The 15763-nt window shown below is 44.4% G+C and overlaps 1 protein-coding gene across 5 annotated transcripts in view; it reads right to left on the reverse strand.

Moving 5' to 3' along the window:
- LOC148032370 (uncharacterized) overlaps nucleotides 1-13680 on the reverse strand; it is a 117427-nt gene extending 103747 nt beyond the window's left edge. For 3 of the 5 annotated variants that reach the window (XM_087683020.1, XM_087683016.1, XM_087683017.1), the window contains exon 1: nucleotides 13568-13680. In XM_087683020.1, coding sequence (XP_087539146.1) covers nucleotides 13568-13578 — 11 coding nt within the window. In that variant the 5' untranslated portion in view covers nucleotides 13579-13680. Of the gene's footprint in view, nucleotides 1-12819; nucleotides 13273-13567 lie in introns of those variants that run through there. The other 2 variants (XM_087683018.1, XM_087683019.1) reach the window with 2 other exon arrangements.
- Between the last annotated feature and the right edge of the window lie 2083 nt (nucleotides 13681-15763).

Here is a 15763-nt window from a genome sequence, read left to right on the forward strand (position 1 = left end):
AGAAGACTATCAGCCTAGTTCCTTGTATAGCAATCAGTGAAGCAAGGGGCTAAGTTGATGGAAAATTTTGTCGATGAAGACGGGGAGTACACTTGAAGATTGCTTGAGACATCATTATGGTCTTGTCAAGGCCATGTAGCATAAGTGAGCTCCTTGATGTCTAGCGCTTGGTAGCTAGTGACTACCTATAGTGCGTGAAAGGTATGGTGTACTTTTCCATTGTCTTTCATGCCTTGCTTACCACTGTGGATTGTAATGGCATTGAGATTAGTGCAAAAGAATTGTGCAAGTGGTTCAGGGTGACAGGTCTAACCATAGGCGAGGCGAGCTCCCTAGGTATGTCCTGCCCTTAATGTGCCCTGAACAATTGTGGGGGATGTACAAAGGGCTAGGGGATTAGGGACGAAGCCAGCCGACCAAGGTCACTAGACGTACCTAATTTGAGAACCCCTAGGTGCGGTGCCGTGATCGTGTGTGCTCTTTTTTTTCTTTCTTTCTTTTTCTTTTTCTTTTTTTTTTCTTTTTTCTCCCCCTTTTTTTTCTTCTTCTTCTTCTTCTTCTTTTTCTTTTTCTTTTTCTTTTTTTCTTTCTTTATTTCTCTCTCTCTCTCTCTTTTTCTTTTTTTTTTTGTGGGAAAAATGAATACAATCAATGCCATACGTTGAGGCTATTAGCCTTTCATTTGGATTGAGAAATGTTGGGATCCAAAGGCTATGAAGGATGGATATTACAGAGATGATTGTGTCACCAGCCTTGATGCTGGAGGAACTGTTGTTGAGATGAAGAGATACACTTGAGATTTTGCAAACCCCCTTGCGACACACTCGATGTTGGTACAAGTGAGGTAACGACTGTCGTGAGCCAACTATAGAGTTTTACCCAGAAAGAGAGCATGTCCCATGAATGTGCTTTGGACCATGCAATGGGGGCGGTTGGCAAGGGTGCTTTCGGCAGCGTGGCTTTGCCATGGCTCGTTGTGGGGTTGTTGGTGTTGCGGTGATTGGGCATTGAACATTTTCACACAAGGACCTGTATTATCCTGCATCCACTTGTCGCTTCATGAGAGTACATGCATTGTATATGCCGCAACTATAATAAACCAGTGCAATGCAAGGAGACATCACTTATCGGAATTCTATGGTGTTGACTTAGACATTTATCACCTGCGCTTGATTAGCTTTTTCTTTGTTAAAGGCGTAAAATATATTAAACGCAGATATGAAAAGTTCATACAAGTCGGGAACATGTCAACACTTAACAAGTCGGGAATACTTAACCATTTTAAAAATAAAAATTTATGGCCAATTATCATTTGATAAGCCCTTTATGCATCATGGGCTACTCGATTTGTACGAGGCGGGGTGAGTCTGGTTGGCCGGGTGATTGGGGCTCTGCTGGTGTGAGGCTCCCGTGGGGGCGAGCAGGGAACATGTCGGCCGGGACATGAATGGTGTAATCACGGCCCGCTACCGTCTCCAGAATATCTTTAAATAATTTATTAAATTCTTCTCTTTCCCGAGCTGCCCTTTCTGTCTTTAAGCATCTGGGGCCCGAGCGGGAGCTGGGAGTGCGTACCACTAGTACTGCCACCTGTTGCGTGTTTCGAGTCTCGACTTTCTTGACTCGAGGATTCTTCGGCCTTCGCCCTGGGCAATGTCGCTTAGGGCCTCGCTTCTTGGCATACCTCTTGATGGTGGGCACATAGCGCTCCGGTGGAGAGGCGCGTGCCACATGCTCCCGCCTTCTACGCAGAGCGTCTTTGCATGCTAGATCTCCATGATTCTCCATGTGTTCCGCCGCAAGAGGAAACCTGCAAGACGCAATCCAAGGGTTAGACCTTGATATAGGATACAACTGTTTGCATGGAAGGGATTTTAGTGTGGTTTATGAAGCGCATATGACAAGAAGGGGAGGGGTGAGGCATGCAGTGTTTCGTCGTAAAGGGATGGCCCCCATGATGATGTTCGTTTTGCCTCCAGCCATTAGCCAATATTGGCTTATGCTAAGTTGTGTGGACCGGTTGTCATGGAGTGGGATAGGGCACATCCTCGGAAGGATAGACCAAAAAGGGAAAAAGGTGTATAGAAAGGGGTTGCACCCTGTCTATACCATCAGTGTTGTTGGTCAAGGCTTCCTATGGCGATAACGTGGGTTGCATGCCCTTCACTTGGAGGTGGAAATGGTCACACAGCTTTTAAATGTGTGATGAGAAGAGGACTTGAGAAGGTTAGCCTGTTAGAACCAACTCTTCTCCCTGCGCTTGACTATCATTACTTGTGTGTGTTGGCATTGTTTATACACGAGAACACAAAAAGCAATGTTTATTTATATACATATTTATGAATCCATGTCACTTTACGAGGATAAGAACCAAGTGTAGAACTCGGGGTTGTACCGGAGCGTGGCACACGCATCTAGTATTCGTGACAGCTGACTTAATACTGATAGATATTTTGCCACGTCGAGTAGCATGGAACCTTGACCGAGTCTACTGGCAATATGTAACTCCTCCTCAGTGAGAACCTTATCAATCAAAGGGCCCTGTAGCCTAGTCCCAGCTAAGTCCGTACCCCAAATGTCAGTGAGAACTCGAAGGGAAGTTGGTGCCACGTAGGTTGGGTCTCTTTGAGACCGCCATTTGGCCAATCGCTCTTCCGAGACCGTCATGATCTGAGCCCCTAGTTCGGCCATTACAACGCGGCTTTCGCACCAATGCTGCTCAAATTGACTCTAGCCTGCTGACAGTCGCTTTAGTAGCTCTATGTCTACGAGATTCGGTCGGCAGAGCACTTCATTGAACATGACGGTTAAGCGTAGTTCGTCAGCCTCCTCGTCAGGGATGAGTCGCATCTATTCATACAGGAGCCTGTCGTAGTACCCGTTAAGATGTTCATGTTCTTCCCATGATAGAGGAAAGGTCAAGTTATCTCCAAGCTGCTCCTTGGGGATCGTGCCCACGTCCGCAAGGACGTAGATACACGCGACCACTTTGAGCTTAGCCTCCAGCTCAGTTAAGCATTCTGCGACACTTCTATGTTCAACGAGGGCTTGCTCGGTTGCTATCTCATGCAAAGTTCTAAGAGCTTCCTTAGGCTTTAGCATGGCTAGGGGCTCAGGCCTAGATGAGCAAGACTGGTCAACACTAGGATTTCTTATGCTCTTGGGGTTCTCACGTTTCTCCTGAGGTTTTGCTGCAATTTTGTCATGGTTCTTCTTGGATGTGACTGGTATAGATTTGTCACCCTGTTGTGATGACATTATATCCACTCTTGATTGATCAATGTGAGTTCTATTGTCAGTGAATAGACTGTTGCAAGCAACTGTTGATGGCAACGCTTGCTTTGGTTTTTCAGAACACACGGATGTGTCTAAGGTTTCACCGCTATTAGGAGAGGCATCAGTGGGTTCATTGGTGGATGGACTCGATGCTTTATTCATCAGCTCTCCAGCGCCCTTCGTCTCAATGTTCTTGGGGTCCACAACCACCTGCAACTGTTGTTGTTTTCTCTGCTTTCTCCTCTTTTTCTTGGTCAATGAAGGTGCCTCTCTCAACGACTCAGGAGCCTGGGCTATATTGACCGTTGATGTGCTTGGTCGGGCCTCAGCATTTCCCTTCTCTAGTGTGTCCTTATGGGACATGGCCGTGGTTTGCTGAATAGCCTTGCCCGGTTGTGAGGGCCCAATTACCTCCCGTTTCAGAGGGTCTAGCTCTTCTGCCAGCTCCCTTGAGTTCAACTCCTCCAGCCTAGGCTTTAGGCCCTTTGAAAGTGCTGGAGTTTTCGAGGAAGTTGGTTGCGACGCCTCTTCCATAGGTGAACTTCTAAGGACACGTTCCACATAGGGTATTGTCACGGCCAAGGGCAGTGACTGCTGTGATCCCTGATTGGAAGTAGTAGCAGCTAGTTTAGTGGGCATGCTACCCTTGGTGGATTGCGGTGTCAAGTCCCTAGGGCGATCAGAAGTGGTCGTGTCTTTTGTTGCCCTTTGAGCACTCATCTGTATAGATCGAGCATGAGTTGATCTAGTCACATTAGGTTGCTCATGCATATCCTTGGGTCGAGAGCTACAGATGGCGTCATGTCCCACCTCTTGGATATTTGGAAGCTTAGATGGAGATAGAGATTGGAATTGAGCAGTTTCCCTTGACAACCGCTGCTGTGCTTCCTGTGTTCGTTTGGAAAAAGAGAATATAGGAGACCTAGGACTCATAGGTGGACTTGGCACTGGCTGAATGATTTGCTCGAGGCTATTAGGCGATTGTGCCATTTGCTTTGTTGAGCGATCAGCCTTGCCTTGAGCAATGTTGTACCTATGATGCTTGTTCTCCCCTTGGGAAATCAAAGGCTCATTGGGCACTAACGATTTTTGTGCGTGCTCAATGGCTGCATATGACATCTGTCTATTCAGCATGCTAGGCTGAGGTTCTTTCCTTCGAACAATCATGTTTGGTTTCTTGCCTTGAGACCTAGAGTTTCTCTTAGATTTCCTCTTGTGCCATGCTTTTGAGGCACTCTGGCCTTCAGCTGATAGAGGAGGTTTAGCAGGGGGTTTTGGTACCCAAATCCATTGGTTGCCTGCATAATACCCTTGAGCACGAAGCAACGCTTTGGATATCCATTGCGGCGTTGTGCTAGCTCTCCATCGATGCCTTCGCCTATAAGGCTTAGGCTTCTTTCGTGGTCTTCTACGATTTTTGTGAGCCCAAACCCTGTCCTTGGCCTTGTCTCTTGACCTTCTTGTTTCCGGCATGGCCTCACTCACTGGTTCTCGTTGTTCGACCTGTGCTTGTATCGACTCTTCCAACAAGTCCTTGCCCTCGTTTGTAGGCTTGACTGTTATGTCAGCACCTTTCTTGCCTTTCCCTCGAGGTTTGATGAGGATATCACCTTTGCTAAAGGTTGTGACTATCCTCACACCCGGTAGTGTCAGGTGTATCCTCTGTGCTACATAGTCACCCTCACATTTGGTCGCCCTTTTGAAGGGTCTCCCTAGGAGGGTTTCTTTCCCACAGCTAGCACTATTTGGAGGAACATGAAATAGGATAGGCAAGCTTTCCGTTTCAATTGTTGCAAGGATTTTGCACTTCCCTATGAGTGCGTGTGGGTGTCCCCCATAAGGGCTGAGAGTTGCACTAGAAAGGAGAACATCTCCACACTCAAAAGCACAGGTGAAGGTGGAGCCTGATGAAAAAGGGTGTTGATGCCAAGCAGATGATGGTGACGTCAAGTGGAAGATGCTTCAAACGCAAGGCCTAAATGATGGAACAAGGCATTTGAAGTAGAAGAGGAAGGGTGAAGGCAACCATGAGCCATGAACCGCAATATCCTCCTAAAGGGGTTGAGGGCAGTGGAAGGTGCTAGTGAAGGAAGGCATCTGATCATGAAGGAAGAGGGGTGAAGAATGACTAAAGAGTGGTGGGGTGGTGAAGAATAAATGAAGTGACTGCCTATTTATAGGCATAAGCTGTCTAGGATGGCATACCATTGTGTAGGCACCCATTAAAAAAGTGGTAAAAATGTGGACACCAGCCCTTTTTGGGGCTATCAGTGTAAAACCCTAAATGAAGTGTATGAATTGAAAAAGTGGTTTCTCAACACAACCAAGACTGAAACACAAACTCAGACAAAGACAAGCAAAAATCAAACCCTAAACGCAAAAACTCAAAGCTTAAAACACAGAGACAAACACAAAGAGAAGAAACTCTGAAGTGAATGAATGTTGTAAATAAATGTTGGAGTATACAAAATGCCCAAGAGCAAAGCAATGCAGTATCGGAGAGTGACATCCATCGGAGATGGACCCCAAGTGCTATGACCACCAGTCGGAGTGTCAGAGTGCACAGAGCAAAGCAATGCAATATGGGAGAGTGACATCCATCGAAGACGGACCCCAATTGCTATGACCACCAGTCGGAGGGTCAGAGTGCAAAAAAACACCAAATGCTGATTACCAAAGTGTCAGGGAACTGAGGCGATAACAAGAGAGGTGTTTGCTAACGTAGACAGCTTGCTAGACAGCAAAAATGCACGTACTACAACAATCACTTGGTGGGAGAGATTGCTGTTTGAATTTGCTACAGGTTATTGCTGTTTGAAGAGGAGGAAGGCTGCATTTGAGGCCTTCCATTGCAGATTTTACCTTTTCATCGCCTCCGGCGGGTGAAGAAGGTTTGAGCAGTGGAGGAACCAGCCCTAGAAGGCTGCGTTTTCACAGTCAAAGGGCAAGTATTGAAGGTTAACATGTCTACAGAGACTGATTTGGAGTTCCATGCAATCATGGACAGGAAGATGCCTGTCCTACCAGCTCTTCCATCGGATCAAAAGCTTGATGGTGACAATTATCGTATCTGGCGGGTGATGATGTTGGCCATTTTGGAGTCCTATGATTTGGCGGAACTGGTGATGGAGGAGATTAACAAGCCCTCGATGAGGGATGAGTCCAAACTCTCTTCCAATACTCACGCAAAGTTGACCAAGGCACAGTCTCATTGGAACAAACTAAATGCCAGGATTCGATCTTTTCTATTTCTGTCTTGCACCACAACCGTGATAGCTCACATCAATCACTTGACGGTGGCTCGTGAGATATGGCTGGAACTCGACCAGATGTACAACCAGATGATCGTAATGAAGAGGGTTTCTTTGGAGGTGCAGATATGGACTTTGTCCGTGAATAAGTCTTCTTCGCTTCGAGAACACATCAACAAGCTTCGGCAGCTTCAAATGCAGGTTCAAAATACGGGGAAGCCTATTTCCTCCAAAGACATGGTGATCACTTTACTATCCCAATTGCCGCCACGATTCGGTACTTTTTATTCCGCTCTTATTGCATCAAGGCGGGAGTCAACTCTTCAATGGGAAGAGTTGGTTCCTATGGTCTTGGACCAGGAGGAACAATTGAAGGGACAAAATGCTTCCAAATCGAAGGCATTGGTTGGTCAAGCCTCTCAGAAGAAGGGGAAGGATTAAAAGAAGAAGAAAGAGAACAACAAATCCAAGAAGGACAAGGAGAAGGAATCAACTTACCATATTTGTGGAAAGACTGGTCACTGGAAGAAGGATTGCCCCGACAAAGACAAGAAGGACACGAAGGGTTCTAGAGCGGTGGCTGCACCCTCATCAGCTGCTTTTCTACACTTAGCAGTCATTGAGGACTCCACATCGAAGACTTCTGATGCTGCGATAACAGCTCCCCAAACTCGAGAGTGGATTGTGGATAGTGGTGCCTCACCGCACATGACTCCTTCTTCCGTTGGTGTTGCCCATTTGCGACCTTTGCGTGGGCAGATTCTCATAGGAGACAGCTTTTCTGTATCTATTGTTGTGTGGGGTGAGATGCAGCTTATTCCAAATGGACGTGGTGGTACCCACACCTCTGAGGTGTTGCATGTGCCAGGATTGGGGTATCATTTACTTTCGGTCCATAAGATTTGTGCTCTTGGCCTCTTGGTGGAGTTTAACAGTGATACTATTCGAGTCCTTGATCATGGATCGAAGAAGGTTCTCTCTGCAAGGTATGAGGAGAATGGCGTCTACAAATTGAAGTCTTCTTCAGCTCTTACTTCTCTTCTTCTTACTTCTCAGACACAGTCCGAGTTATAGCATGCTCGGTTTGGCCACCTGAACTACGAGTACCTTCAGAAGGCATCGCGAGGGTCGTTTGTCCGAGGATTGCCGGATATAGTGGTGATCCATCAATCATGTGTCTCCTGCATTCGTGGGAAACTGCATCGGGATGCAATTCCCAACAAAGCTTCTAGGCCGTCTACTTCACCCATGGAGCTTGTATCTACGGATCTTTGTGGCCTAATGACGGGACTGAATCCCTAAAGGAAGGCTTGTATTTCATGTTGATCGTAGATGACTACAACAGGATGACTTTGGCCTATTTCTTGACTTTGAAGTCGGAGGCTTTCTCTCACTTCAAGGATTGGCTTCTCTTTGAAGAGAACCGTACTGGCCGGCGACTAAAGACCTTGCGTTCAGACAAGGGAGGTGAATTTATGTCTAATGAGTTTCCTCGTTTTTGTGCAGATAGGGGCATTCACCAGGAGTTTACTAACACCAACACTCCCCAAGAGAATGGCATGTTGGAGCGCAAGAACCGAAGTGTGATCGAGATGGCGCGTATCATGATGGAGCACCGACAGACACCTCAGTTTCTGTGGGCTGAGGCAGTGGCTACCCCAGTACACATCCTTAATCGATCTCCCATTTCGGCCATAGACAGAATGATACCTTTTGAGGCTTACTTCCAAACTAAGCCTGATGTCTCTTATTTCAGGATCTTTGGGTGTGACGCTTATGTGCACATTCCAAAGAAGCAGTGTGATAAGTTCGAGGCAGCTTCCCAACAACAGGTTTTTATTGGCTATAGCTCCCAGTCTCAAGGTTATCGTTTGTTTGATCCCTTCAAGCGGAATGTCTACACGAGCCGAGATGTGCGGTTCGTGAAAGTTCCGGCCACAGAGGGGGGTGAGGAGCACCCCGTCCTTGGAGATCCGGGGGAGAGTTGGGCTCCCGAGACAATTCCTTTAGAGCCAGAGGCTCTTGATGGAGATTCTTTTTCTGATTCAAAGTCTTCTCTTCCACCGGCAACCTCCGAGAAGCTTCCGCCGGTGGATGTTCCCAAGTCTTCGGCAGATGGAGAGCGACAGGGAGAGGTTCGTCCTCCTCCTCGTTGGGCCCGTGACACACTTCGAGATTCAAGGATCGAGAGGGTCCCTGAGAAGTGGGAACTGCAAGATGGACCGTGGAGGTCACGGAGGAACCAGGCACATTCTTCGGAGCTTGTTTGCTCCAACTATTGTTTGCCGACCCGTGTTATGCAGGATCGAGAGCCCACTTCAGTGAAGGAGGCTTTGCAGTCTGATCATTGGCGGAAGGCCATGGAAGCCGAGTTGGAGACTATTGAGAAGAATGGCACTTGGTCTCTTGTGCCTCGTCCCTCTCACAAGAAGGTAATTGGTGTCAAGTGGGTCTTCAAGTCCAAGTACCTTAGCGATGGTTCTTTGGACAAGCACAAGGCTCGCCTTGTTGCTAAAGGTTTTGCTCAGCACCCAGGCATTGATTTCCATGATACTTTTTTCCCCACTACTCGTATGGCAACTATTCGAGCTGTTCTTGCCTTGGCTGGCCATAGGAGATGGCATGTTTATCAGTTGGATGTGAAATCGGTCTTTCTTATTGGGGACTTGCAGAAGGAGATCTATGTTGAGCAACCTCCTAGCTTTGGATCCTCAAATGGGAAAGTTTACAGGTTGAAGAAGGCCTTGTATGGTCTCAAGCAGGCTCCACGTGCATGGAACAAAAAGATTGACTCGTTTCTTCAGTCGAAATTGGGATATCGGTGCTCTACGGCTGATCCGCAGCTTTATGTACACACTTCCGAGGTTGGTCGTGTGTTGTTTGTGTTATATGTTGATGATTTGATTTTGATAGGGGATTATGCACAGAAGGTCCGAGAGACCAAGAAAACTTTACATCAAGCATTCGAGATGACAGATTTCGGGCTTCTTCATTTCTTCTTGGGTCACTAGATTTATCAATCTCAAGGGGGGATTTTCATCTATCAGCAGAGGTACATTCAGGAGCTCTTGGTGACTTTTGAGATGGAGACTTATCAACCCATTACTACTCCTATGGATCCGAATTGGAAGGCCACTTCACACTCAGATTCTCCCGTGATGGGTGCTTTACGCTACCGTCAGTTGATTGGATCCTTGATTTGGCTTCTCAATACTTGTGTTGATCTTTGTTTCGTTGTGGGTCTTTTAGCAGGGTTCATAACGGAACCCAAACAAGTTCATTGGCAGACTGCCCTGAGGATTCTTCAGTATCTGAGGGGGACTTCTGACTTAGGGATTTCTTATCCCGCAGGTACAGATGCTTCAGCTCTGGTTCTGGCAAGTTGGAGTGACTCGGATTGGGCTGGCGATGTGGACCACCGACAGTCTACTACAGGCTATTGTTTTACCTTGGGTATAGGTGTTATCTCTTGAAGTAGCAAGAAGCAACCCACGGTAGCCCTTTCTTCTACTGAGGCGGAGTATCGGGCTGCGTCTTCCATCACATGTGAGGTTGTGTGGCTTTGGAGATTGTTGGAGAAGCTTGGCTACTTCCAGACTCATCCTACTCTTCTGCAGTGCGACAATGAGAGTTGCATTGCCTTGGTACGGAATCCAGTCTTCCATGCCCAGATGAAGCACATTGAGATCCAGTATCACTTCATTCAGGAGAAGCTTTTGGATGGGACCATTGATGTGGAGTATTGCAAGACGGAGAATAATCTTGCAGATTTGTTTACGAAGGCGCTTCCCCAGGCTCTTCTTCGGCAGCATTCCAGATCCCTTAGTCTTTTGACCTGTCCAGGATCTGAGAGGGGGTGTTAGACAGTGTCATTTCTTGGACAGTCAGCCAGTCGGACAGCAGAGCAGTATGGCCAGAGTGGATGCCACGTCAGCTAGTTGGACAGGGTGCCACATGGCACAGTTTCTGCAGTCGGCTGCATTAAATGCCGACCTGGTGCTGGGAATTCCTATTTTTCGGCTATTTATAGCCAGTTTTGTGGCTTACTCTAGTATTCATATTTTCAGATTCTGATCTTGAGATCTGTTGGCTGAGACAGATTGTGCTTGGGCTGATGAAGATCGAGATCATCAAGTCGAAGACATACGCAGATATTTCCTCTGCCCCCTTGTGTATTTCTGCACTCTTATACAACATACTATACCGCAAATTTTCTACATTTACACTGTCTCCTTTTCTCTCTCTCTTCTCTTTGTGTTCGCTCTCTCTCAGTCTTTGTCATACGCCTCCGCATCACTGCACTCTGACAGAATGGTGGGCAATGTGTTTATTTATAGATGTTGAAGGGTGCCCCAAAAAATTAGGGTTTGGGGGGACCATTGAAACTCTCTCGAACCATGCACTAAATTTGTATTTTTCATTAATTAAGCATGTTTTGGGATTGTTTAAAAATGCTAATCAGCTACGTGTTTTAGCTCAACAGCTAGGAGATGTCTAACTACTTGTCTTTGTTCCCATTTTGCTAGATGGGCTTGTTATAATACCCTAGTGTTTATTGCTATAGTGTTTTAAGAAAACCTTGGTGAATGGTTTGGTCTTCAAAATCATTCTAAGAACGGTTCAATGTTGTATTGATACATTTTGTTTTTCCAAGAAGAATAAATTCTATTCACATACCATGTGACTAGAAATTAGGATTTTGGTTATTTTACTTCTCTCCACTAAATTGACTTCCTTCACCATGACTTCTATATGATGACTATCTGCTGCCTGAATTTGGTGAAGGGCTTGTCCTCAGTCTCCAATATTTTGGGACTATGGAGAACCCCTTGTAATCTTTGTCTCTTCATGAGACAATAGAGAAGTGTCTCTCATACCAAAATGGGTGGAGAAAAAGCCATCCATGCCTTGTCCTTTCCAAAATTTGATAGTGAAGCATTCCTTGCTCTATGTTGCTGCTTGTTGTCAACCTGTTTTCGAAACAACACTCTAGCTATTCCCTAGTACTATGTGTCTTGGAACACAAAGACGTCATGTAAAGATGATGAGTTCTAACAAATCACAATCACACAACCGAAATGGAAATTAGAGACAAAAACACAATACATCACAATATGGCAGGGAATGTGAAATGGGCCCGGCCTCCACACTCTCTTCAAGTAAAGGTAAGCTTCTTCCAAGACAGAAGGGTCTTCAAAGAGAGAGGAGAGGGTAGGAGGGAGAGATAGAGAAGCTTGCAGGTAGCGAGGGACCAGTTAGTGATGATGATTCCAGCCAGGTGTTGGCTGCTTGGCTGCCTCTCTCTGTACCCATTGGATGGAGCTAGTGGTAGATCACTCATTATACTTATAGCATGCTAGATAGGGACTAGGTATGGGATGCATTTCACTAGCATTACTTTCTTCTTAGTTTCTACATGATACATGGAACTTATTTTATATCAAATTGTCTCATAATTATCTCATCTCTAGTAGACACTAGCTTATTGTATATCAAATCTCTCGTAATTATCTCATCTCCAGTAGACATTAATACAAGGGGCCATCTGGCCAGCAAACAAAAACCATATGCATATCTAAGAAGACAGTCTAGTAGGCCGCCTAGAAACTAGCAGAAAAAAGGCACTTGCTTGAACCTAATACTAGAAGACAGAAGCTTTGAAGACAAGAAATCATGTAGCAACTGCACATGACAACACCTGCAGTTTGCAATAATAATTTGCCAAAACAACAATCCCTGAATGCAACTAATGTGATGAAGAAAGCCTGAAGCTAAATCAAATAATAAAAGCATTTCCCCAGATTTTCCAATCTGGTGGAACTGGTTGACTGAGGTTTGATCATCAAAACATGATGTCTTATGTGCTGGAATTCGAGAAGAGCAGATACACCAGATTGCCAAATGACTCAGTTGTCTGGCTGTCAGGTGTTGGTTTCAAAGATGGGGATTGAGGTTCTCGCCTTCTGATTACTGACACTGGCAACTTCTACAAGAGATGAAGATAAGTTGGTATCAAAAAACAGCTTGGACTACCATGCATTTGAGTGCCTTTCAACAAACCCTCCATTGATGTAACTGTTGATCTTTCTTTACAAAAGCTTTGGTAACCCCTTGATTGCTTTTGCACAGATCTTGCATTCATCTAATTCTAAGCTTCTGTCTCCAAGTGTGTTATGTGGATATGTCACAACCCAGGACTTCCCTTACAAAAGCTTTGGTAACCTCTTGATTGCTTTTTGCACAGATTTTGCATTAATGTAATTCTAAACTTCTGTATCTAAGTGCATCTCACCTGGATATGTGAAAACCCTTTACTTCCTTTATAAAAGCTCTGATAACCCATTGATTGCTTTTGCACAGGCCATTCACAAGAAGTTTTAGACAAAGTCCCACTTTAATTCACACATAGTGAATTATGACACACCATGAGCTTTTGTGAGGGGGGCATCATAGACACAGCCCCCTGCCCCCAACAGCACCTACCTACGAATGTGGTGTCTCCCTTTCAGAAGCTTATGATGTTGAACACTATAGGAAAAAATGGTGGCTCCGTCACAAAAGCTCATGCCGTACTTGAACACTATAGGGAAAAACAAGGGGAAGGAGCGCCCCCTTTTCCCACATGGGAAAATGTCAAAAATTTCTTGTGATCGATACAATTCTAGACTTCTGTATCCAAGTGCATCTGGCTTGGGTATGTCACGATCCTTTTTGTAATTCTAGACTCCTCTATCCAAGTGCATCTGGTCTGGATTGATGTCAAAATTTCTTGTGATTGATGTAATTCTAGACGTCTGTATCAAGGGGCATCTGATTTGGGTATGTCACAACCCTTTACTTCTACCTAAATTACAGCCATTCTGGCTGCTTTATGTGAATGTTCGAAATGTTAGGCAACTTGGGTCTTGCGGAAGCGCTTTCCAAAAATCTAAAGAAACAGAAATGGAAACAGGGAAGCGGACGAGTGTGTGACTGTTGCAATGCGATATCAAAGATCAACTACAAAATTCAGAATGTGGAGAAGAAGGTCGCTCACGTACCGCGGATGCATGGGAGGAGGAGGAGGAGGAGGACTGTCAACTTCTGTGCATGGCAAAAGGTCGCGATGCACCGCATACGCCAAATTTGGAAAAGAATCGTATCTTTTCTTTGGGCACCCTTTTATTTAGACCTTTTTCCTTTTTTCTTTCTTTTTCTTTTGTCGTAATGCTTCTTTTATATTGCCTTTTGGCAAATGAGGACAGTGAGAATCAAATGCACGCATTCGTGATCACGGTCGCGAGCTTTAACTGATCGAGCGACACTCCGGACCTCGCAATACTCTCTCTATTTGAGGGCAAGGCTAAAAAGATGGCACCACCCTCCCAATGGGTCATACACTACTATGCTCCTCTCAGCTCATAAAGCATCTCCTCCTGAGGATCTCAAGGGAATCTAATGATGTGGCACCACCTTTTTCATTACCTTGTGAAAGTAGGGCTACAAAGAAACTATCTGTCCTAAGGGTCATTTTGACATGTCCTCTCAAACATGGAGATGCTTGATTGGCCTCCCAACAAGTACACTTTGAAAATGTCTATATAAAAGGAGATGGCTACCAACTAAACAAGCCCATTTTTCTCTCCCATGTGTACAGATATCATATCATATGTTCATGAGAATTAAGTACTTGTTTGTTTGTTTGCAAATATCTTCATGTGCATATGCTGTCAAGCTCTACATTTACAACACTTCCAGTAAGCATGCCAATGTTATGGCGCTCTAGCTTTTTGGGAGCGTGAGACCCCATCACCTATAGTAAATAATAGACTTTTTAAAAATTTAGGACATACCATGGAGGGAGTTACTTTTTTTATTAGACTATTTTGATTTTTTTGGGGCTTGGTCAAGATCCAAAAAGGCCAAGCGAAAAGAGACTAAAAGACTAAGGTTACCCCACTTATGAACTAGATAGTGAGCGTTCCTAGATAGGGATATTCCTATGGTTTTGAATATATGGCTTGAACATTTGTGTACATACTTTCATGTAGTTAGATGAATTTACATTGTTTGATTTTTATAGATATTAGATAGCATTGTTTATATTGTGTATACAAGCAAGTGTAGCTCCTTATGATTTGTGAATAGTGATTGCATACACGAGCGTTAGTGAGAATATCGATTTGTGGTATCACTTGCTATTCAATGCCTTGCATTTATGCTTGCAACATTGCAATATTAGAGTTGTTGGTTGGTAAACTGGATTATAATGTAGATTTTGAAAATCATTTTCGTCGTTTGTTTTGTCAACACGGTTGATTTTACATGTAGCACCATTCGCAACACCTATGGTGAGATTGATATTTTTTGTTATCATTGTGATTTCTATGACTACTATCTCTTCTATCTTGTGGAAGTTCTTAACTTTTAGCCAGTTCTACAATGTTGACTCTTCGGTTGCATTTGTTTGAAGTTTGACAATGTGGATCTCTTCGGATGTGCAGTATGTGTGCATAAGTTGCTTGTTGTACTCCTAGACGTCTTCCTTGTGTGTGTGTGTATGATTGTTATTCTTTGATCTATGAAATCTAGGACATCCATCTTATCAATGATACACTTGTGTAGGCATTATTGTATCATTTTCTTGGTTGGATACTAGTGTCTAATCACTTGCACGAATTGTAGGGATGGCAAGTTATGAGCATATTAGATGGAATTGTGGAGGATGTGATGTTGTTCATGTATCCAATATGTTGATGAGGTTATGTGGCATTGTTAGTAGGACTTGATTCAATGGTTGCACATTAGTGGCAACTTTGTAAGGTCACCAATCATGAGCTTTTTATTAAATGGATTCTCAAGGGGTTCACTATATGTATATTATCTATATCACATGCATTCAAGCCCTATTTATAAATACTCTTATTTATGAATTTTTGTTAACTAAAACATAATCATTTTTTATTCAATCTATAAATAATCTCTTTATATGATATTCTTTTGTATGTATAAATCTATAAAATGGATATGTTCAAATTTTCTTATTTTGAACCCTTGTGATATGCACGTATATTCATGAGTGATCCCCCTGAGGATGGATTGACCAAAGAGCCTTAAATTGATTATCTGGCATACTACTATGTCAAATGTTGTTTGTGTCAATATAGCCATCTCATCAATGATGATTGTGTCTACTTCTCTTATTGTGATGAAGCACTCATCCGTTTCTTGTAATAATATTGGATATTGTTATGCAC

The sequence above is a fragment of the Lygodium microphyllum genome, chromosome 8 (genome assembly GCF_053477565.2).
Source record: "Lygodium microphyllum isolate KBCC chromosome 8, Lygodium_microphyllum_v1.1.10, whole genome shotgun sequence".
In the NCBI taxonomy this organism is placed as follows: domain Eukaryota; kingdom Viridiplantae; phylum Streptophyta; class Polypodiopsida; order Schizaeales; family Lygodiaceae; genus Lygodium; species Lygodium microphyllum.